This window comes from Sander lucioperca, chromosome 6 (assembly GCF_008315115.2).
Source record: "Sander lucioperca isolate FBNREF2018 chromosome 6, SLUC_FBN_1.2, whole genome shotgun sequence".
NCBI lineage: Eukaryota > Metazoa > Chordata > Actinopteri > Perciformes > Percidae > Sander > Sander lucioperca.
The window spans coordinates 39,290,950-39,314,604 of record NC_050178.1 but is presented as its reverse complement, the minus strand read 5'-3'; the positions used below and the strand labels follow the sequence as shown (position 1 = coordinate 39,314,604).

At 40.7% G+C, this 23,655-nt stretch overlaps 1 protein-coding gene across 5 annotated transcripts; it reads right to left on the bottom strand.

The window, feature by feature from the left end:
• Positions 1 to 286: 286 nt before the first annotated feature.
• Positions 287 to 20,368, bottom strand: pfkfb4a (6-phosphofructo-2-kinase/fructose-2,6-biphosphatase 4a). 5 transcript variants are annotated; one of them, XM_031278580.2, is made up of 14 exons: positions 20,123 to 20,368; positions 13,681 to 13,797; positions 13,440 to 13,536; positions 13,284 to 13,350; positions 13,102 to 13,176; positions 12,958 to 13,014; positions 12,744 to 12,865; positions 11,679 to 11,886; positions 11,431 to 11,577; positions 11,234 to 11,338; positions 8,864 to 8,993; positions 6,714 to 6,776; positions 6,524 to 6,588; positions 287 to 1,019 (listed from the first exon to the last, which is right to left on the bottom strand). In XM_031278580.2, exons 1-14 carry the CDS (start codon positions 20,175 to 20,177, stop codon positions 960 to 962), a joined length of 1,368 nt encoding a protein of 455 aa, XP_031134440.1. In that variant the 5' UTR covers positions 20,178 to 20,368; the 3' UTR covers positions 287 to 959. The 5 variants fall into 5 exon arrangements, with proteins under 5 accessions (XP_031134440.1, XP_031134424.1, XP_031134432.1 ...); XM_031278564.2 differs by lacking the exon at positions 20,123 to 20,368 and adding an exon at positions 14,842 to 15,112; XM_031278572.2 differs by lacking the exon at positions 287 to 1,019 and adding an exon at positions 3,219 to 3,593.
• Between the last annotated feature and the right edge of the window lie 3,287 nt (positions 20,369 to 23,655).

Here is a 23,655-nt window from a genome sequence, read left to right as displayed (position 1 = left end):
GATGCCCATTTATTATTTTCTGACATTTTATAGACTGAAAAATCAATCGAGTATGTGAGAAAGTACTGGCAGATTAATAGAAAAATAATCAAAAATATCAGTGCAGCCCTAATAATAATTAAACTCACACTGACAGAGACAACAGGTTGGCTTATATAAAATAACGTCTTCATTACAGTGAACAGTGGGACGTACATTTTGAAGTCATGACCCGTATCAACGGCAACAGCTTTGAACTAATATTGCATTTTTGCATTTCCGATACCTTGTGTGCTAGAATGCGTTCTTCACAAAAAAGTTCTGATTTTATTGAAGGTCTGTGTAGAATCATCAGCCATCGCCCAGTCCATCCATTCACTCATTCATTGAATCACCACATAGTCAAAATAGTAAGCTTCATAGTATTGTTTTCCATGTAGGTTTGTAACCTTCAAATTGCACTTAATCGCTAAAGTCACATAACAGGGATTGCACTATACAGTACAGTAACATGTCAAACATGTAGCAGAAGGATCATTGATGAAGCCACATGGTTAATATTTACACTTGTTGAGTGTTAATTCTACTGCTGCACAATATCAACACACTGTAACCATAGTGAATATAGTAACAAATAGGAATAAGAATGTGCTGTGAGTTTTTAATCCCCTCTGTGCAAGACAACAGTTTGATACATAATCTGGACCAGCTATGCCGAGTGCCACGCTGTGTAGCTTTTGAACACTGATGCTCAAACATAACCCGTTCAGGTTGAGCTCCATCATATTATATATATATATATATATATATATAAATAAAAAGATGAACATAAGGGTTACAGAGGTGTTGAAGGACAAGACGGAGGCACATCATCACCCAGACGGGCACCACTGTGAGCAGGTTGTGCAGACTGGGAAAGTGAAACGACCACAAGAGTCCGTCGAAAGGGAGCGAGAGAATCAGAGGTCCAACTACTGCAGTCAGAGGTGAGGAGGGACGGTCTGCAGGGCGTCTTGAGTCGTACGATGGATGTTCACATTCTGGAAAGAGGAACGAGTCAGTGTCAGATGCCTCTTGAATAAACACTGCATTACACAACAAAGCTTTGCAATTTAGTTCCCATACATTAAACACAAGGTTTAACAGGTTGTTTTTGCACTATTCTCTTCATGACATGGCTTTCAAGACAGTTTGCCATATTAGAAACGGTTTTAATCTTCTTGAATGATGCATCTACAGTTTGGCCACAGATGATTTGACCTCTTTTGAAACTGTGCTGGAGTCTTTAGGTTCCTTTAAAAACGTATTAAAATTTAATATTATTAAGACCAATTTCATAGCTAACAGATGCTGCCATCAACATAAAATGACCCGTGGTAGCAGCACTTTTTTTGCCTCTTGAATTGTGCATTATTTTTCAAGATGCGTTTATTTGGATCATACCATGCATCCAAATATAAGTCTTTGTAACCTTTGACTTAGTTTTGGCGTTGCAAGATCATCTTTAATTTACAAAAACTAAGCCTTTTAACAAAAGCTCAGTATTATTAGCTGTGAATATCAGCATTACCAATATCACATTTTGTCACTCTAAAATCGAGGCAGAAAAAGTGTGTGTGTGTGAGACACAGTGAGTGTTTTGTTCAGGCTGATGAATGGCAGCTCTTTCTTATGCACCCCAGTGGAGTCTCTGCATATGAATGAATGGAGACGTGTGAGGCTCCAGTTTGCACAGCAGAGTAAGCAGGAAGGCCGCTGCACTGAACATCTGATCTGTAGATAGTACGAATAAAAAGGAAGTAGTCGGCCACTTTTGATCTTCAAGTAGGACGAGTAAGAAATATCCAGCTCAGTCTAGATGCATTTTATCTCAAGGTATACCTTCAAGGTAAAGCACATAACCAAAGAGCCTAACTTTCAGATATTAAAGAGGAAAACTGGTTCATGCCAAATTTTCTAAAATGAAGCACAAGAAGAGTGTTGCAAGGATACATGAAATGGTTGAGTGTTTATTTAGAAACATTAAACAGAAAAATCCCCTCTTTACTTCGGATCACAGATGAATAAACTTAAGATCCTTGACATTGTCAAAAAACAACAATAAAACAAAGTATTTCTGTAATTCACGGATCTTCATTGGACAGTGTTGGACATCCATCTTAAAACTAGAGACAAACTGGAATAGAGGACATTTAATAAGGAAATAAACAGAGTTGGTTTTTTTATGTGCAAAATATAAAAGGGCACAACCTTGTTTTGTGTTGTGCAATGCTGTAAAACTAAGATTAGAGTGTCCTGATGTCCACCAACAGAAATATAAATTGATGAGACTGCTCAAAATTAACACTGTAAAATCAGTTAATCTGACAAGATCCAATGAGAAAACAAAAAAAACATCACTAATCAATTCAACAACAAAAAAAGGTGCTGGAGTTTCATTGCTTCACAGTTGGGATTTACAGCATCAATTAAAAAAGAAAAGAAAACCATCGGCTTTTTATTCATTCTCCAAAAATGGGAGAACGGAAGATCTGGGTCATAGGATTAAAGCAACTATGTAACCTTTCCCGCTTCGGTCCCCCTACAGGTTGGAAGCGGAATTGTCCGTTACATTACATTGTCCAATTCATTCCATAGAACGTTAAAGAAATGGACAAAGCCACGCCGTAGACTTCCACGGAGACGAGCGAAGGATATTAGAAGCATTTTTCCGGTGATGGCTGAGCGTTACTGCGCAGCCTCCAACTGTCAATCATTCCCAATCTTACAGAGACGGAGAGCGTAGGTATATGTAAGGAGATAACATAGGCACAGGCTAATTATTGCTAGTTAACATTAGTAATTAAACTTAAACAGCTAATGTAAGTCGAAACTGCCTGCGAGCGTCTCCTGTACTATACGGTAATTCCTCTACTATTCGACAGTAAGTCGCGTGGTTATGACACAATCGTTAGCCTATTTTTACAAAAACGTCTGCTACGGAGCCATAACGTGAGATGCAAGGTAATGGAGCCTTTTATACATTGTCGTGTTTCTTTAGAAATAAACAACAGACAAATAGTCTTTAAACGTTTCAGATGTAAAGTTATTTGCTGTCAAAGTGACGCCAAAATGAATGGCAGTCAATGGAATGCTAACGGGAGGTGATGGCTTGTTAGCATCAAAAGGTCTCCATAGGAGGTACGCTTTGCGGATGTTCGCTTACCCCCTTGGTTCATTCAAACTACAGATCCGCTACCCGATCTGGCAAACTTGCATAATGTAATGTAATGGACAATGCCGCTTCCAACGTGTATGGGGACCGAAGCGGGAAAAGTTCTCTAGTGTTGCTTTAATAATCCAAATTAGAAACTGGATTCCAGTCAATTACCACCACGGCGAAAAATATGTGAAGGGAAACAGAAGATCAGAACAGTGATGCAATCAAAGGAAGGTGGAGCAAAAAGACTAGAGGTTGCTGAATTTGGCAGGTTCATTGTGCGTCTGAAGGGTAGACTGTGCATAAAGGAGGGTAAAGGAGTATGGGGTTGGGGGTTGGGGCGAGAGGTTCACCCTCATTGGTGAGCTGGCACTGTTAGCAAAGCCTCCTCTGACATCCGCGACACGTCTACGTTCTGTTTGATAAAAAAAAACAAAAACACACAAAGAGGGGGAGGGATCAAAACACACGGGAGATATGAAATCCACTGCACACAGACTGGGCGAGAGGTTGAGGTGATGATGTCTTTTTCACATGGTTGAGGTTTTTGTTTCTGTCTTTATGACCAGTGTCCTTGCCAGTTATGTGTTGGCAGTCTAAGTCAAGAACAAATAAAACCACTTCACGGCATGCTTTTTCTTAGAAAATTTATCAGACGATTTATCAGCTACAAAAACATTAAAATCTTAAAAAGGAACACGCCGACTTATTGGGACTTTAGCTTATTCCCCGTATCCCCCAGAGTTAGATAAGTCCATACATACCCTTCTCATCTCCGTGCGTGTCGTAACTCTGTCCGATGCATCCACCGCTAGCCTAGCTTAGCACAGATCCTGGAGGTAACCGGCTCCATCTAGCCTACTGCTCCCAATAAGTGACAAAATAACGCCAACATGTTCCTATTTACGTGTTGTGATTTGTAGAGTCACAGCGTGTACAAATAACAAGGTCACATGAGACACAGCTGTCTTCTAACCGTATACATACTGGGAACTATATTCTGCTACTTGGGCGGAGTGATTAGCGCAACACCTGAAAAGTTACTCTCTGCTCCTCACCACGATCAGGTGCTGCGTGCAAATCACTCCGCCCAAGTAGCAGTGCTTCGCCTTCTGAGAATATAGTTCCCAGTATGTATACGGTTAGAAGATGGCTGTGTCTCATGTGACCTTGTTATTTGTACACGCTGTGACTACAAATCACAACATGTAAATATGAAAATGTTGGCGTTATTTTGTCAATTATTGGGAGCAGTAGGCTAGATGGAGCCAGTTACCTCCAGGATCTGTGCTAAGCTGGGCTAGCGGTGGGTGCATCGGACAGAGTTACGACACGCATAGAGATGAGAAGGGTATGTATGGACTTATCTAACTCTGGGGGATACGGTGAATAAGTCCCAATAAGTCGGTGTGTTCCTTTAAGATTCCACAAAGGGGCTTGATGTGATGGGCAATCATCACATCCCAAACGTCACCTGGAAGCGTGAATAAATTATCCTGATTGAATGGATTTTCTAAGCGTTACATCACATCACATTACTCATATAAGACATATTTTCTGTCATAATACTTGCATTATGACAGGTGTATCTCACCGAGAACTATTACTGGCTTTTATCTGTGCTTTTCAGCCTCAAACCCTGTATGTAACTGTAACATGATCCACTCAGAAGCATATTTGTGTGAGAGCGACACTGTGGAGCGTTAGAAGCAATAGGAGCATTAGTCATTGTTGTCATCCTGTTGTGTCCTGGTAACATACACTACTGTTCAAAAGTTATATTGATGCTTTTCTTCTTTCCTTTAATAATGGCTATTTTAACAAAGGTAAAAACAACATAATTCAGACACCAAATGCATTATTTACATTTGAAATAGTTTTGGTAGAAGAATAATGATGATGAGGATTAAAAGCCTACAGTGTTGCACGACAGTGGAGAAAACACCCTTCGATTTTGAATTTGTTTTCCAATCCAGAAAAGCGCAAGTGACCCTCGATCATTATTAAACCACAATGGTGCATTTGGCCTCTAAATATTTTGGGGAGCCTTTTTCTTTTTAATATTTAATATTTTCTTTTTAATAAGTTTAAACTGTGATTTGTCAGTCCATAGTACAGTATGTTCAGCTGATATTTCCTGATCAAGAACCAATAGTACTGACCCTAGACTAACTTTCTATTTCACTTGTCAGGTTTTAAGAGCTTTAGCTTTGCAGGGGCACCTGGATAGCTCACCTGGTAGAGCGTGAGCCCCATGTACAAAGGCCTTGTCACAGCGCCGCAGGTTCAACTCTGACCTGCGGCCCTTCATAGCTTCAGCTGTCCGATATAATAAAAGTCTAAAAATGCCCTCAAAAAGTAATCTTAACAAAAGACTAGCTTTGCAATACACCTGTTCATTCCAGCTTGTTATACGCTGCATTATTGTGCACTTGGCACTGGAACAGGAACCCGTTTCTATTTAAACTTTCAGTTTCTTTTACCAATGACTGCTTATTTCTTCTCTTGTTATTGAACTGTTGCTCAGAGGTATCTTTGTCTCTTTCAATTGCCAGTCTGGTTGATCTCCATGTACAAAACAGATTTGTAAAGAGGACTTTCTATAACCATAAAGCACGAAAGACCATTCAAAAATATAGAGTAGTCCTCTCCGAGCCCTCTGACTGTACCCAATCAAGCTTTTGTGGCAGGCAATTTCAAACTTTTGAACGGTAGGGTGTAATCCACACATAATCCCACTAGGGCTGCCACCTCTTAGTCGATTAGTTGACTAATCGGTCGTTTTGGTCTTAGTCGACTAAGATTTCTTTAGTTGATGAGTCATTTTTTATGCTTATTCATGCTTAATTACTCATTTCCAAGAAACTTATGAGCACATTTCTGGTAAGCACAAGATTTAAAGTGGTGCTTTTGCAGGATTAATTGTGGAGAAACTCAGTTTTACAGATGGTTCATTAACTACATTTATATTGTGCTTTTCTAGTCTTAACCACCTCTCAAAGAGCACAGCTCCGTCGATTACATCAACTAATCGATTAATCGACAAAATCATATAAGTGTTAGTCGACTAAGAATTTCTTTAGTCGAGGACAGCCCTAAATCCCACACAAACCTGCTCTGAGCTCATTACTATTACACACCACTGATTATAAAAAACATGGCCATCAGAATAAACAGTGAAACTGCAGTGAAATATGACATGCAACACCATGACGTTCAGCATCTGAAGCTGTCAGACCAACCTGTTTGTGAACCATCTTACCTTGCACAATGTAGCTCAGTTGTACCGTGTGTGTGTGTGTGTGTGTGTGTGTGTGTGTGTGTATGTGTGTGTGTTATACCCACCTCTGGTCTTTCTCGGTGTGTGTCGACTGCATCCACATTTAAGCTGATGGACTCCACCTTACAGCCTGAGCAGGCAGACAGGAGATTTGTTTCATTAGTTCAGGTGACAGGAAAGTGTGGGTTTTGATTTTTTATTACTGTTCATTAGAAATATATTAAAATGATATGCTAATAGATGACCCCGTCCTACCGTAGGCCACTGGTGTTAGCTTCAGCACAGTGTGCAGCGGGCACTTCAGGTAGGGCAGCTCCTCTGTGTGAAGACAAAACGCACAGGTTCATGAAACTGCCCAGACAAACGACAAACTCTCGTTCCTGTCTAGACTAACGTATACAGCCAAGGACAAGACCGGGAGGTGAATAAGTGAATGAATGAGTTAACAACTCTGCTTGTTACTGTAAGTGCAATAAAATCTTTGATTGTAAAAAGACAAGTTATTTATCAAAATGCCTTTTAACAAATCATAAACTTGCAGAAATGCTATTTTTTCCACTGTAACGTCCGCAGTGTCCCATTCACCACTGGTACTTTATAGCAACCGGTATGAACAAGCTAATCCACATTAGCAGCTACAGTTGGAGAGAATGAAGAGGATGGATAATAGTAACCTAGCTCTGGGGAGCTTATTCCTCGGAGTCCTTATGTTTTCCTTGGATTAGGGTGGCACCTAAATCATGGTTGTAGCTGTCGCCGACGCTCTACAGTGTCCTGCTACGCTCTGCTACACCCTGCTACGCTCTACAGTGTCCTGCTACGCTCTGCAGTGCCCTGCTACACCCTGTAACGCCCTGCAGTGCCCTGCTACACCATGAACTACTAAAACTACTATTTCTAGTCACTGTTCCATTATCTTTATTGTGACTATAATTGCCACTGTTCATCTGTTGCACTAAATGCTCGCTCTTGGGGGAATTACTGGAATTGTTGGGTCTTTGTAAATTATAGTGTGTGGTCTAGACCTACTCTATCTGGAAAGTGTCTCGAGATAACTCTTGTTATGATTTGATTCTATAAATAAAATTGAATAGTAACTGATTTCTGATGTTCTTTATCCTTTTCAAACTTCACTCAGTGCTTTGATGCCAGCAATATTATTTTATTTAGATTGGTTTCCGGGGAGATACAGACTTTATATAGTGGCTTTGACATTGCTTCTCAATAAATTATATTTTTTTATTTCTAAAATGTAAATTCTTAACCTGTTCTGAATGCATTTTTTTTAATAATAATCTTTAAAATAGAATGTATTATTTCATAGAAATAAAAAAAGAACTGATAAGAGTAGTAGCATCAATAAAACCCTAACTACACCCATCCCTAGTCTCCAGATATACTATAAACATTGTCGGATTTTGTAAGTATAGTATTATGAATAAAGGAAATGGAAGTAAAAGAAATGTAATTATTTTTAATCTGACATTTTTGATAGAAGTAAATAAGATCAGGCAGCAGGAGTGAAACACACTTCTCCATCTGGGCACTATGAAAGTATGTCACAGCTTTACAATGAGCAAAACATTATATCCATCTTATTTATCCAGTGCCTTATTTAAAACAAGGTATGAATACCTTAATACGGTGAAGATTTAACTGCGTGACTAAGAGGAACGGACTCCTAAAATAATAGTTAATAAACCGTTATTTTGTGACGTATTTAACCTTACTGTTAGCGAAGCCACTTTTCACTCAACTTACTTTATCTTCTTCTACTTAGTGAATTTAGTGACTTCCTACATTTCCCACATGGCTGTTTAACCACTTCTGAAGAAGGCCACTAAACAGAATTTGTGTTTATCTGTGTGGGTTTTTTGTGTATGTTTTTATATGTGTGGTAAGGTGCCTTGCTTAAGGACCCCACAGGCTCCTTAAAGGTGCCCTGCCACACAACCGTTTTTTACTTGCATTTTTTTAAATACGTTAGGTCCATATGTGTTATGTCGTGAATGTGAAAATGAACTGCTACCTCCTCTGTCAGCTCTAGCCACTGAAAAGAAACAAGCGGAGAAATCAGGCCAATTACAAAAGCTGGTCAGTCTGACGTGGTGTTGGCTGAGCTCATTACTATTCATGAGCTCGCCCAGTTACGCTGGGTAAAGGATGCTGATAGCCAGGCTCTCATTGGCTAGCTGTTAGCCAATCAAAGTCAAGCAGCTTAGCTCGTTGAATATTAATGAGAACTGGCACAAATCAAGCTGAGTCTTCCTGCAGGCTTTCGATACCACGCTAGAATGGCTTGAAACACATGATGTTACAGAGTCCATGGTAGAACTTCAGACATTACCACAAAGTAATGAAATATGTGTGGCAGGGCACCTTTAAGGTTAAATTTAATGACTGACCTGCTGTCTTGTCCAAGAAATAGGCCAACAGGCAGCGCATGACGGCCTGGTGACAGACGACCAGCACGTTCTCTTGCCGCTCCAGCTCCATAATGACCGGCTCCAACCGCTGCACCAGGTCCTCATAGGACTGAGTCAGAAGAGACACAAAGAGGCAAATCAGTCTGGCAGAAAGCAGAGTATGATTTCATTTGAGAATCATTATTATCAGCTTAAAGCAGCTCTATCAATATTTAAGATTGTTCTATTGCAGATATTTTGAGATAATCATTAAGAGCACACAACGATCTGTCCATTTGAGGTAAACACTATAGGTGCAAGCGGCAATTCACGGGTTCAAACCCGGCCAACAGAAGGATGTAAATGGTTGGCATTTATATCGCACTTTTCTAGTCTTAATGACCGCTCCAAGTGCCTTTACATATTACAGGCACCATTCACACAGATTCATACACTGTGGCCTAGACAGCCATATAAGGTGCCACCTGCTTGTCAGATAAACATTCACACAAGTTCACACGTGGATGGCGCAGCATTGGTAACAGTTGAACCACACATGAACCATGACAAAACAAAACAAATTGGCAGTACCAAAAATAGATTTTTTTTTTTGCACCTATAGCACATTGCGCATCACCACAAGCCTGTAAACATAGAGGCTTCAATGAATAAAGAAAATAAAGTACAGTACATACCGGCCATTTAAGTACAGTAGGCTACCAAAAATAGTGACATAACACAGTGAACTAGATACGGCCCTGATACAGGCTCTATCTGAACTCCCTGAACATGTCTTTACATAATAAAAACATGTCAATGTCAAATGCTTTCAATAAATTAATTGGAGAAAAGAAAAAAAAGTCACGATCGTCGCGATTTTATAACGATTTATTGTTTAGGTTTAGTAACAGTTAGGGGGCACAAAGACACTTCGACATGGGACTGCAGGGCCCAGGATCTGGTAGGCGACCGCTCTTATCACCTGAGCCACAGCCGCCACTACGAAGCAGCCCAATCACCAAACGTCAAAGGCGCAAGCAGGATTGTGGTCTTTACAAAGCTGAAAAGTCACTTCAGATAATTTAATGCTGTATTGAAAAAGGGATGAGATCAAGCACACACCTATTTCATCACAACAATAGATGCAGCATTTTAATAAGTCCCGTCATTTCGCCCTCCTTAAATCGGATTTTCAGATTGAAACTTGGTACGTACGTTCAGGTCATCGTGCCAGATGTCTCCATCGATTTAAGGCAGGATTACTCAAGATGAACTTGAGTTATAGGCAATTCCCTGCTAAGCCCTGTATCTCAGTCTCGCAAGGCTGCATACCAATTTTGGTGTTGATAGGATCAAAACTGACCTCGCCAGACAGCCCGACGCCCGATTATCGGGCTGGTGTGTCTTCTCTATAAGCCAGCCTGGTGGCCAAGCTGCAGACAGATGCTCCTCAACAGTGAGCTCCCCAGCAGTCAGCTCCCCCTGCTGTTCATAAGGTGCCTCTGCACCCCTTTCGTTTCAGACCCTCCCACCAGCCTTTGGGCCACGCCTCCTCATTTACATTGACATGACTGTGTCAAGTCCAAATGAAAATCCAATGTTAAATTGAAATCGAAAAGCCAAATATTAAATCCAAATTAAAAGCCAATGTTAAATGGAAGACGACAAATAATAATAAACCGGAGCAAAAACCATTGACTTCTACGCCTTCGGGGTTTAAACTCAAAAACAATAGGGTTCAAACCCCCTAATAAATTATATATAAAACAAAGTAAGAGCTCTAAATCTGTAAGTAAAAACGTCCATACAATTCATTTTTTCCAGACAGACAGTCTGCTAAATAATCAATCTCAGTTAAACAGATTGACATTTTAGCACGTGGAAAAATCCATACAGGCCATCTAGACCAACAAGCTTTAACAAGATTCCCCAAAGCTCTACATCAGCACTGTCCGCCTGGGCAGCCAACTAATGCCCAAATCCATCTTCCTGTCCTGTATTAGATTAATGGAGATATAATGGGCTGGACTTAAGGTGAGAACAGACCAGCGGGCATTCAGACACACAGTTAAGACACACAGTAAACAACGTGATCACACACACACAGGCTCATTAGCAGAGAGTAAGTGGCCAGTAGTCATCTGGATGCTGTTTAATTCTGTTTGTGGTTACGTGTGAGTTTATATGAGATACTTTGTCCCTATATTAACAAAGGAGGACCAACTCTGCTTTGGAAAATTCCAAAATTCAAAACAGAGACACAATGTCCACAAGCATTCTACTTCAACGTTACCATACAAAAAAGCACCAACAGTTACATAACCACATCCCATCATTAGACAAAACACAACGTTCATTTTAGCCACAGACCTCTCCTTTCGGGTACCGATAGCGGTATTTGTCCTGGTCCCTCAGAGCAAACTCCAGGGGATAGTGGTCCTGGATCTCTTCATACATCATCTCCTCACACACGCCCTAAAATTACATCACACACAGATTAAACTTCTTTAACACCACAAACATGTCAGCAAACCGCTATGTTTAGCAGCCAAGAACGTAGTACTCACTGCATCAATCTCATTCAGGACCTTCCACTGTTCGTAGGGCACATTAAGAGCCTCAGCTGTCTGGATGGTTCTCTTCATCTGACTGGTCCACACCTTCAGGTCGCTGATGCCCTGTTCTAGGATGAACTGGCTCAGCTTCTTCCCAAACTGCATGGAGAAGAAAAAAAAACACGTATTATTTTTTGTACTAATTCACCTAGTCAAGTAAAAAACTCAGACATATCTATTGTTGGAAAAGTGTGCTATACCTCTTTGCCTCTAGGTGTGAGGCCTGAGTCTCCTCCGATTCGACCATTGACATTGAGCTCGCTCTCCCCATGGCGGCACAGGTAGATGGAGCGCGGCGTGATGTGAATGTTCATGAGGTAGTAGACAATACGGCTCTGAATGTGGTCCAACACCCTGTTGACCAAGTAGCGCTGACCCACATCCATGATTTTAATGTAGGAGAGATCCCTGAGAGGAGACAACAGACACGGTAACACACCGCCGGCGAAGCGCTGTGAAGTGTAGATTCCTGGCCTCTCTCTCTCTCTCTCTCTCTCTCTCTCTCTCTCTCTCTCTCTCTCTCTCTCTCTCTCTCTCTCTCTCTCTCTCAGTTCGATGTGACTGAGCCAAACCCAGAGTATAGATTTGAGAACCACGGCATAATTAGTTAGGGAATACAAATGAATCACTGCATAAACCTATTGTTAATAATGTTGGTACAAATTATACGACAAATATAATTTGTGATTTCAGCAACTGTAGAACGTCTGTTACAAAAGCTTGAAATGTCACTTCTATCAGATTAAGTGATTACGTGAAAACACAGTTTGTGTGGTGCCACTTCTTCATACTAGGCAAAAGGCAGGCAGATGTTTACTCCGGACCTTACTTGAAAAGCAAATGAGCACAGACACAGAGGACTATCCTACATAATTAATGTCATAACAACCTTTGGAAATATTTCTGAATTTAATAGATCTGCAAGCATGAGCAAAAATCAAAACAGTCAAATTAATGTTTATGCACTGTAATATGTATATAAGTCAAACAATCTGTAATTTCCCAAAACAATGTTTCCCTATTCTATCGCATGTTAGCGAGCTTTGCTGCATTTGCTTTTCATAATAAAACAGAATTGTTTAGCATGAGAAACGCATTGTGTCGCTTAAAATCTTCAACTTGACAGGAAATACTAAATTAGTGCCCCATCGTTCTGAAAAGACCAGTGCACTTGAACAGATCATTTTCTAAGATAGTTATTTCCATAGTTTAGCAAAGCTAGGACATCTTTCCTAAAACACTCTCCACACCAGCTTTCACCTCACCTGTCCAGGACTTCATCGAGGGTCTCGTAGGAGTTTTCATAACACTTGATCCTCTTCATGAAATCTTCCACTGCTTCTTCTGTGTTACAGTTGGTGTAATCGGGGCTACCCAGCTTCACTTGCTGGTCAGTGAAACCGCAAAGAAGTGAGTACAACAGGGCCAGAAGTTCATTTTCTATTGAGATAAAATAAACATATAAACTTGTACACTCACCACTATGTTCTCCTGTATGACATCTGGGTCTTCACACACTGACTCCACGAAGAACACCTGAGAGAAAAGGAGGAACAAATCGAGCTTAGTTGGAATGTCAACCAATGCCGTATGTCCTCCCAGAATTGTGACCCAACAAGATACCTTAAAGCCATTCTGCTCTGCAAACTGGATTATGGTTTCCCTCCTTTCTCTTGTGGTGTTTGTTGCATCAAAAACCTGTTTAACACAGACAGAAACAAGTTGATAAGATTGTGCAGCATTGCACAGTATGTTTGATCTGCCTGAAACATTTAAACAAAAACAGCATTTAACATTTGACCCACCGCCACTTGGCCTCCTTCTTCTGTGAGATACTGCCGCACATCGTTCAACGCTGCTGAGGCACATTGTCTGTAAAATCACAGATAACATCATTCACTTGGTTGTTGGTGGCAAAAAAAAAATAGTTACGTTAGTCCGAGTGCAGTTGCCACGCTTACCGTCTGATCTTTAACCCCTCCTCGTTGTCTGGACGGAAGAACTCAAAGGACTTGTAGATCTTCACACACTCTCTTCTGTACTGTCCAACATTGAACTCTATTGGAAAGATGGAGGCAAGGACACTTGAGATCACCTTTCTCTTCAGCATGAAACTTGTGATGCACATCCTGAACCAATTCCCTTTATCTTTTGAGACTGATGCTTCTACAATACTATTCAGCAGAGCCCAAGAAGTCGTACCTCTGGTGGGCACTCCGATCCAGTTAAGATAGCGGGTCAGCTTCTTTGAGATATAGGTCTTCCCCCTGGCAGGAAGGCCTACTGTCACAATCAGGGTGGGACAGTTGGTCATACATACTGGAATGAAAGATGGAGGGGAAAGAAAGCTGAAGTCATGTGCTGATCACACATAATGCACATGGAAGATGAGAAACTTATTTCAGTGTAAAATGTGTAATGCCTCAGCACAAGCATTAGTTTATCGAAGGTTTTGTTCAACAATTATTTTCACAGCTGCCAATATGCCTCAATCACTTTCAAAACCTCCCCTTATACTACCTTGCATATTAAATCATTTATAAAAGTCAACATTGACATATATTAGATTGTCCTTATGATCACGGCACTCTGAGAATGTAGTCAGCCAGGAGCAGAGTTCATGGTGGCGCAAGGCTGTGCCCGAGGAGTTGTGAAACGCTGCACTTTAACTATTCAAGACATAGAGAGAGATAACAGCTAGTTTCCACAGACACTCCGTTGCAGTGTGTGCACACAGATGACTGGGTCAGAGAGCGTGATCGTTTTTACGGGTGCTGCTACTTCACCAGATGTATTTGTTGTAAGCTAATGTCCATATTGTAACATTCCACGTGTGTAAAAACATGGCGAGCATTGGCAAGTGACCAACGTGAGCGCAGATAAAAACACAACAGCACATCCACAGGGGCAAATCATTCACATGACTGCAGGGATACAATTCCTGTTTACCAACAACTAGTGCTTGGCACGGCACACAGTGACGATAATGAGATGGACACCCCTAGTACCAGTCCTTTCTTCTCGATGCGAGCAGCACTCATCTGCGGCGAACATCATGTGAATCGTTACATAACTGTGTGAACCAGATGGCTGCAGCGACAGCAAGGCACCTGAACTCTGCGAGCCGTGGTCCACGCGTTTATAACCGTTGTATCGTTAGCTAACACGTCACAGCAGATTTAGATATATGCTAACGTTAACGTTGTATGCGGGGGGGGCGAATTAGCACGACTCAAGTCACCACAGCGCTCTCGCTACGCGCTTTCAAATGCACACAATAAACCTCAGACAAAAGAAATGACACATGACATAACCACCGCCTAAATCATCAGATGTTAACTGACGCCAAGTCGTCATACGCACTCTTTCTTTGAGAAATGTGTTTTTCAGGAAGGCCATTTTTACACGGCATCCAGATCTTCTTGAGAGGGTTTTGGGTGAGTTCCCGCGGATTTGACGGTGGTTTGTCCTCCATTCTGTCCGGCGGTGAGGTGGAGGCAGCCACGGCGGGAACACGGGGCCTTTTCCCGTGATGCTGCTCTGAAGATGACCGGTGTTTCATCCGCGCTGCTCTGCGGTGATGGAGAGATGATCCGGTCGATCCAGTCGCCGGTCTCTCTCTCTCTCTACCTAATGTCACGTGCTTCGGTCTAGCCACAGCCGGCCGTAATAACCGTAGTACGGGCGCAGCATATCCTCTGCTTAACCGTAAGTGACATGAGCCGTGCTCAGCCACAAACACAAGCTTAAGGAGCAATTAACTTGCAGTTTTTTGTTTTTACTAAATGTATACCTAACCTTTCCTTTCCTGAAAAATGACCATTTGAAAGTTAATGCAGAAGTTTTACCATTCAGAGAGAGGGGGCGGGGCTTTTTTTAAGATCATATAGACTCAGAGCGCTGTGCTGTCCATATAACTATTTATTTATGTCTGCTTTACAACACTGTGACAAGAGTGGTTGGATGATCGCAGCAACTTGTTAAATTTTACTCATAGTGGTCAGATATTAGCTAGCTAGTTTGCTAATCCCCCCATAGGATACTTGCTGACACTGGTAAACGTTACCACCACAAAGAAAAATAAACTATTTTATTAGAATGAAATTACATACAATTAATAACATTTCAATACATGAACTCTTCCGTAAACCTTTTCTGCCTGAATCATAGATGTGCATAGGCAATACAGCCTGTTTTGAAAGAGAGACCCCCTAGCGCTGAATTTCCACATAGACAGCTGGAATAATCCAATAATCATGCTAATCTTATGTATTTACTGTTGAAGCATTACGAGTTGTGTGTTTGATTTAGGTTGGGTTGAGAGGCATAAAGCATCTCATTATTTAAGAATGTCTGAGTCAACACATAAATGTTTCAGCTTGACCTTTAATTAAATATGATCAAAAGAGGGTTATAAGATTGCAGAAAACCAGCTTTAGGCCTAGGCCTACTTCATGGTCAGTTTGTTAGAAGTGTGGTGTAACTGTCAGCCACGGTGAAAAACAGTGAATATTTGGAGAGTGAATCATTGTTGGATACAGGAGAGATGAGCCGGTTGCTGGGGTGATGACCTGCCCGGAGATAAAAAGTAGGCAGTGTCAGAAACGGGGTTCACATTCTGGGAGAGACTGGACGAACCGGAGCCCCGTACAGCATTGTCTGATTGCTAGGGCGAGTCTAGTCTTAAGATTGTGAAACCGTATGCATATGTCTTGTAATTCTTGAAATACTGATTACTAAATTTGTGAAGCTGATTTCCATCGTCTCTGTGAAGTTATTCTGTGTCTTCTGGTCTTACCATCTACAAATACGTCGGGGAAGAAAAGACATTAGAGATAATTGGAGTCAGATTTTAAGGGCCTAAGGGTCCAATTGGTTCAGAACTTATCTTCCTCTGCAGTCAATGATTTTCCACCATGGGTCCTGGCCAGTGACTGTAAAAAGAAGGTCCTGGCATTGGAGATGGGTCCTAGAGCCGGAGGTGGGACGTAGGCTACCCATTTAAGCTCTGCAGTGGGGCGCCATTGGAAAATGCACCAACAACAGAATAGTGTAGATACTGAAAGAGTTATGCTACTTTAACCCTTTTTTACAAAAGATGTTTTGACATGTCACAGCAGGAAAGGCACAGATGTAGTCAATGTAGGTCAAATGTTCACTCTAGCCTACAGCCTACCTCCATTAACTAATCAGTAAGCACACATATGTCGCCGCGACGTATGCAAAAGATCGCTTAATTTATCTGCGGGTCATGCCAGTGAGCAAACGCTCAAAAACTTACATTCCTGCCGCACTTTGATAACATCGCCAAGAGTAGCCTAGTGGTGATGTAGCCTACACACGGCGATAGGCCTACACTGAGTAAATTACGTTTAAACATGATGCAGCGTATTTTAATAACTCACGTTACTGTATTGTGTGAACAGTTAACTTCATTTAATATTTTGTGGGATTTTATTTTGCCGGGTACACTTTTCTGAAACGATTTTGCAGAGCCACCGTCGCTGCGTCCGGAGCTTTGTGCCACCCAGGACGCAATTTTTTTTTTTGCAGGATGGTAGGGGAAGACTCCTGAATATTCATTAGGGAACTCATCCCTGAATGGCTAGTACTCGTTGCCTGCTCTGGTTGGGTTGGTTAGGTTTAGGCAAGAGGAGTGGGATTGGTTATGGTTAGGGTAAGGATGTCAGGGCGAGCCAATCAGGGATGAGTCTTCCCCTACCATCCTGCAAAAAAAAAAACCTCACGCCCAGGACGATTGTTTTAAAGAAATGCAAACAACCCTACTATCCTGGAATGAATGTGTGGTGTAACCAGACCTTACCACAGCGATGTGGAGATAGTCTATGTCTTCACCAACTCCTAGGGAAATATCTGGCTCCTTGGCTGCTAAATGCTCCATTATGTTTACCAGGTCTGTCTGCTGTTTCTGTAACTTACAGTACAGAGCTTTTTCACTGACAGCAGCTGCCTGCTTTGGCTGGAAATGGGGTTGATGAGAGCAGTGAGAGTGAACCAAAACAGTTCAGCTGCAAGCCGTAAAAACCAAATCAATGAGCTGAGAGACGCTCAAACGCTTCATAGTGAGGGGAACTGCAACAACGAGCAACTGTAAACAACTTCTCTCACATTACACATGTCATTTGCTCCACTGTCTTTATAAAAATATTGATTAGTGCAGCCATGCAATAGTCTCAATAGTCTGTATCCTTAATGGAAGCAAAAACAAAAAAACAAGAAAAAGTTAATAAAACATCCACTGTTTAATTTGGAGACTCCACAACTGGCTTCAGCATAACACATAAAACAAGTTGTCATTGTACAGTACATGCAGCAGAGAGAGATTCCTGATGAACATTTAGAATACCTCAAGGGGCTATCTAGGGGTCAAGGTGGTACGTTAGACTTTTAAAATGCAACCTTAAAGCATTAGTGCATTATTATCTTTTTAGATTTGTAATAAAAACTATACTACTACCACACCAAATGAAGTGAACTCTGAGAGAGCAGCAAAGAAAATAACTTAAACCTAGAAATGCTGCTTTAAAGGCCCCACACACCCATGGACATGGTCCACTATGTTATGTGGCCTGATTCCACTTCTTCTCAACACTGTGTGGTAACATCAATGATGACTGAATTAAATGTAACTGCTTCAGTTTCAGGGTTGTAGTATCATGCATGCTGGCTCACTGTCACACTGACTTACTGGAACATTTGAATAGAACAGAGCTATTGCTAATGTTATTAGTAACACTTGTGCTTTCCATGAAAAGCCAAATATCTTCTGTGAAAAAGATCTATTTGACAATAATGCTATCTATACTGTCTCTTGGTTGCTTACGGAAAGTTCTCACAAATAAAGTCAGCAATCACTAAGTGACAAATGTTTTAAAATGCTTATTCCTTTTCTCATTGAGGGCATTCAAGGTAATCCCAACAAGCACGAGCTGACAATGTCCATGAGATGGCAGCATTACTCTCCCTCTTTCTCTGGCTGTGTGTTGACCCAGGCATGTAAACTACCAGTGTATAGGAAACACCTGTAATGCAATCCAACTCAACAGCCCTGCAACATATTATATATTTCCTATAGATGTAATGTTCATAATGTTCATACTTTATGGGGGCAAAGGTGTCAGAGGATTTGTATGAAGGTGTTTCTAATATTCTGTCCGTGTCATGTGAACAGAGTGCCTTTCAAATGAATGATAAAATAAGATAAGACTTTATTTATCCCACACTGAGGAAATTCCTGTGCTACAGCAGCTCAAAAGAAAAAAGAATGCAGTCCAGTAACTCCACTGTCACAAGGGCTTAAGAAATGACCATGGAGATAAATCCACACTAACATAGCGTCAACAAAAACTAAACATTACAAGCTTTACAACGACAGGACATTTTGCATCTAGGTGTTGTATTGGATTGACTTGCACTGTGCAGGTGTGCATACTATAGTGGTAAGTCACTGTACATTTTCAGGTTAGTATAGGCCTATCTGTTCATCTGTTTACCCGTTCCTGATGTACTATCTGATGCACTGGTTATATTAAGCTTTAGTGTCAGTCTTAAGAGCAACAGGGCCTGTGACCTAAATATGGTGAGATGGAGGTTTTCTAATTAAATAGCTCCTACTCTCTCAAATTCCCTGACTGCTAGTAGACTATAATATATGTCAGGTTCATCAGGTCCACAAATAAATGGCACACTAACTCATGCTACAGGGATATATTTTTTAGCTTTTTCAGCCAGGTAATAAAAACACACTGCAGTGCAAAGTTTTGAGGGGAGAAAAACACTAAACTGTGATCAGGCAACATGTAGGCTATTTAAAGTATCTTATTTTATCTGCATTAAGCTTGGGTAGCCTGTGTGAAAACAGTCATTCATATACTGTATATGTGCACTGTGGGAAACGTCAGATAGTTTTCATTGAGGTTAAATATCGCATACTACTTGAACAGGAAACAGCTCTGTGAGCTCCTCCTCCAAGCTGCTGACAGCCAGGCTCTGATTGTAGCTAACAGCCTTTAGCCTGTAATACTGGACAAGTCATTTCCAAATATAGTATGTTTACACTCGGCAATAAACCAACATAGAGACCGCTTCAGATCACGAACCCAATATTCAGTGCTTAGAAGACATTTGATCGCAGCAGCCCAGTTTGAGCTGTACAATCCCAACCATAAACACAACAAACAGTCAGGAAACGCAAACCATCAACCTCGGCAGCAGCATCTCCAGCATGATCAGTGTAGGCTATAGGACATGAAAATATTAATAACTGGAAAGAAACCTGGGAGATCAGCTTTAGGCTACACGAAGTATTTAGATTGTTTTTTGTTTTTGTTTTTTGAAATTTCGTCAGCAGTCAGTCCAAAAACATCCGCCTGGCTTTTCATCCTCTGTTTTAAAGCACAGCTGCTGTTACAAATGAGGCTGGTCACTATAATTAAACCAAAGACTGTCGCCTGTTGTTTCTATGTAGGGTAAAGAACTCGGTGACAGCGCCGCACGTACTGCACATCGGCTCTTGTTTATGTCTTTGCTCGACCTGCGCCCTCTCTGTCATCCGGTTACAGATGCACAAGTTAAACTCCTGCGTGCAGGGGTCTACTTAATCCTTCAAAGCAACGTCTCTTACCCGCTCTGTCCTGGTTCTGTGCAATCTTTGTGCGGCTGGAGCAGCCTCTCATCATGGGCGTCTGTCTGATGGAGCGCAGTGCCTGGCGGTGTACGTGAGTCCAGCAGCAGCCTGCTGAGCGCTTCACTGAGGCTCACTGTACACACCCACTTGTGTACAGTGAGCATCATTGAAGGGTGTGTGTGTGTGTGTGTGTGTGTGTGTGTGTGTGTGTGTGTGCGTGTGTGTGGAGTGAGGGAGCAGCCTACCTGCCCCCTGCACCTTCCTACACCCCACCCACCCTTTGACTGTTGAGAAATGGAGAAATGTCCCCACAAGTCCTGACAGGGCTTAAGTTGTAGCTTACTCATGACACATATGGTTTAATTTAGGATACTTTATAAATTGCAGGAAACATTACAGCATGGATTCATGCAGCTAATCTGTGTATCACAGATAGTAAAAATACCAAAATTCAATATTATAATCTCAGACTTCATAGGAATAATTTGTTCTACGTATCTTATAGGATACATGATACAATAGGATGTTGAATGTTGAAATGTACAGCTCAGGGAAACAGGAACAGTTTTAAGTTTTCCAGTCTAACTTGCAGAACTTGTTTTTGTGTAATGAGTACTAAAGCTATTTACTATAACTTTTTCATGTTTAATTGTGTAATAACTAAATATTTCTATTGATTAATCAGGCTTTTTGACATAAATAAGCAGAACTTAGAGACTCTTTAATATCAGATTGAAAGCAAATCTCCCAAATTGATCTGAGGTAGTTGCTTAAAGTGCTCATATTATGCTCATTTTCAGTTTCATAATTGTATTTAGAGATTATATCAGAATAGGTTTATATGGTTTAATTTTCAAAAAAAACCATTCTGTTCCATCTTTGTTGGGAGTCGCACATGGTCAGTAGCTAGGTAAGGACTACTAGCCAGTCAGAAGCAGAGTATGAGGGCGTGCCACGCTAGCAGCTAGGCAAGCATTATAACAAATAATATAATATAATAAAATAATATTACAAATTGACGCACGTTTGTCTCTGAAGTAAAGGCTGGACTACAATAGAGCTGTTTGGAGCAGTTTGTGAACAGTGTTTTCTGTTGGAGATGGTAAGTCCCTTTTGGGTGGACTTTGGGCTTTTCACTTTGTAAACCTATATGCACAAAAAAGATATATGACACAATAAAGGAAATGGAAAAATGTATTGTAAGATCCGTCATTAGAAAATGTAAGAATATGGCACAGGTATAAATCTGCCTAGAGAGACAGGCATTAGTAAACAAGAGACCTGTGAGCTGCCGGGTTTCATGGCTCAGATGGGCGAGACTTTTATTTTGTGCTCAATTTGTAAATATTAGTTTTTTATTTTGATATTAAAAACTATTTTTTCCTTCCTATCAGTGTCAAAAACATCTCAAGCCATTGATTTAAAGGTACAAAACAAGATACATTAAAAAGTTAAAGGTGGATGCAGGTTGGGGGGAGAGGTGTACTTGAATACTTAAATATTCAAGTACTAAATTTAAGTACTATATATCACCAATTTCAAATAATTTAACCTGATAGTACTGAAAGTACAATGCTATGAAAGGATGCAGATTTTGCTTGAGGCTATTTCAGTGGCATTAATGATACAGCTATCAACAGCCTGTGATAGTGATGACACTGATTGTCAAGCAAGATCAAGGCCTGTAACACACGCGCGCGCGCGCGCACACACACACACACACACACACACACACACACACACACACACACACACACACACACACACACACACACACACACACACACACACACACAAAGAAGATAGAGAAGAGAGAAAGGAATCATTGAGATCTACACACCACAAAAGCCATGAAAGATACAGAAAGGGAGCGCAGCGAGCTCATACAGATCATGTTGTCAGACAGTTTCAGACAACATGATCTGAGCAAGATGGAAACAGTTAGCTATCAACTGACCTTTAACACATTCTTCCCTCAAGAGCAAAGTGCCCCCCCCAGCCCATCTCCACCCATCCTACACTCCCCCCTGCACATCTCACACCTAAGACTCCCATTCCCCTCACACTCACTGTGTAACATTCTGTACTACCTGGGCTTTATCACATGGCTTAGCATAAGATAACACATTTCAGATGGTCCTGTGTCCAGCTAACATGACCTGATGTATAGGGCATCCACCTTAATTATTTGGCCCCTTAATTTGAAATGTTCCTTTTTTTGGATGGAGACTTTTTGGCATCTGCCATAAATATAAAAATCAATTGAAAATAGCCTTACATGAACATGTATTAATCAATATTCACACCTAATCCTGCTCCACACACCAGGCTATTTCATACAACTTCCAGACAACTTTTGAGAGAGATTTTATTTTATTTTTTTATCAGGAGATACTTGTCTCTGACTGTTACAGAAATAGCAGACTCCATGCATCATTCAAAGACATCATCTCTAAACCCTTGAGTTACTGCTGAGACTTGCACTGAAGCTTCTCAGTTTTATGAATTAATCTAACTCTGAAAAGAATCAAAATCAATCAAACAAAAGTATTTTAACATATCCCTATGTATCTCCTGTGAATAGTGCTAAAAAAAACTGACCCATGGCTGAACCGGTATTCTGGTGTTCACTGTGTATCAATCAGTGGTGGAATGTAACTAAGTACATTTACTCAAGTACTTTACTTAAGTACAAATATTGAGGTACTTGTACTTTACTTGAGTCATTTCTTTTCATGCCACTTTCTACTTCTACTCTGCTACATTTCAGAGAGAAATATTGTACTTTTTATTCCACTACATTCATCTGTTACAGCTTTAGTTACTAGTTACTTTACAAATTAAGATTTTTGCACACAAAACACATGTAGTTTTAAACTATGATGTTTTTTCATAAATTAAACTAGCCAAAAACATAACCGCCTACAAGTACAGCTAAAATGATTTGACTTTCAACCCTTTATCATGCTTTTAATGCTCTTTTTTACACTTTTTTGTTCTAAAACGTGAGGCTTTTTCTGCATTGAGTACTTTTACTTTTAATACTTTAAGTACATTTTACTGATGATACATACTTTTACTAAGTAACATTTTCAATGCAGGACTTTTACTTGTAATAGAGTATTTTTACAGTGTGGTATTAGTACTTAATACTTCTTCCACCACTGGTGTCAATGCCATGACTCTGGTGTTTGTAAAGTTCTGGAGGGGGAGGATCAGTGACTTGTTGGGTGAAAAAACACAAATAGATGTGAATAAATCACTGTAATGTTAACATCATATTAGGGAAACGGATACATGCTGTAATCATGACTGCATTTGTCTCTACAAAATGGCTGACTAAGGAAAAGTACCACTGCCTCACTATGAGGAAATATGTCATTTGCAGCACACTGTAAAATTCCAACCACAAATACACTCTGAGAACGTTTATACTTAAAGACATGGAGCACCAAACAACAGCTGAGAGGTTATGCTCTATTTGGGCCACATCTAATCATGGCTCACATCCCATATTTACAGCAAGTAGT

What these genes read in the sequence shown, in the direction of transcription:
- pfkfb4a (XM_031278564.2), bottom strand. Translation starts at nt 15,040, where the DNA reads ATGAAACACCGGTCATCTTCAGAGCAGCATCACGGGAAAAGGCCCCGT. An exon ending in AAGAAGGAGGCCAAGTGGCG is followed by an intron (nt 13,177 to 13,283) that starts GTGGGTCAAATG and finishes TGTGTTAAACAG; the next exon opens with GTTTTTGATGCAACAAACAC. An exon ending in CACACCGAGAAAGACCAGAG is followed by an intron (nt 1,020 to 6,523) that starts GTGGGTATAACA and finishes TCCTCTTTCCAG; the next exon opens with AATGTGAACATCCATCGTAC.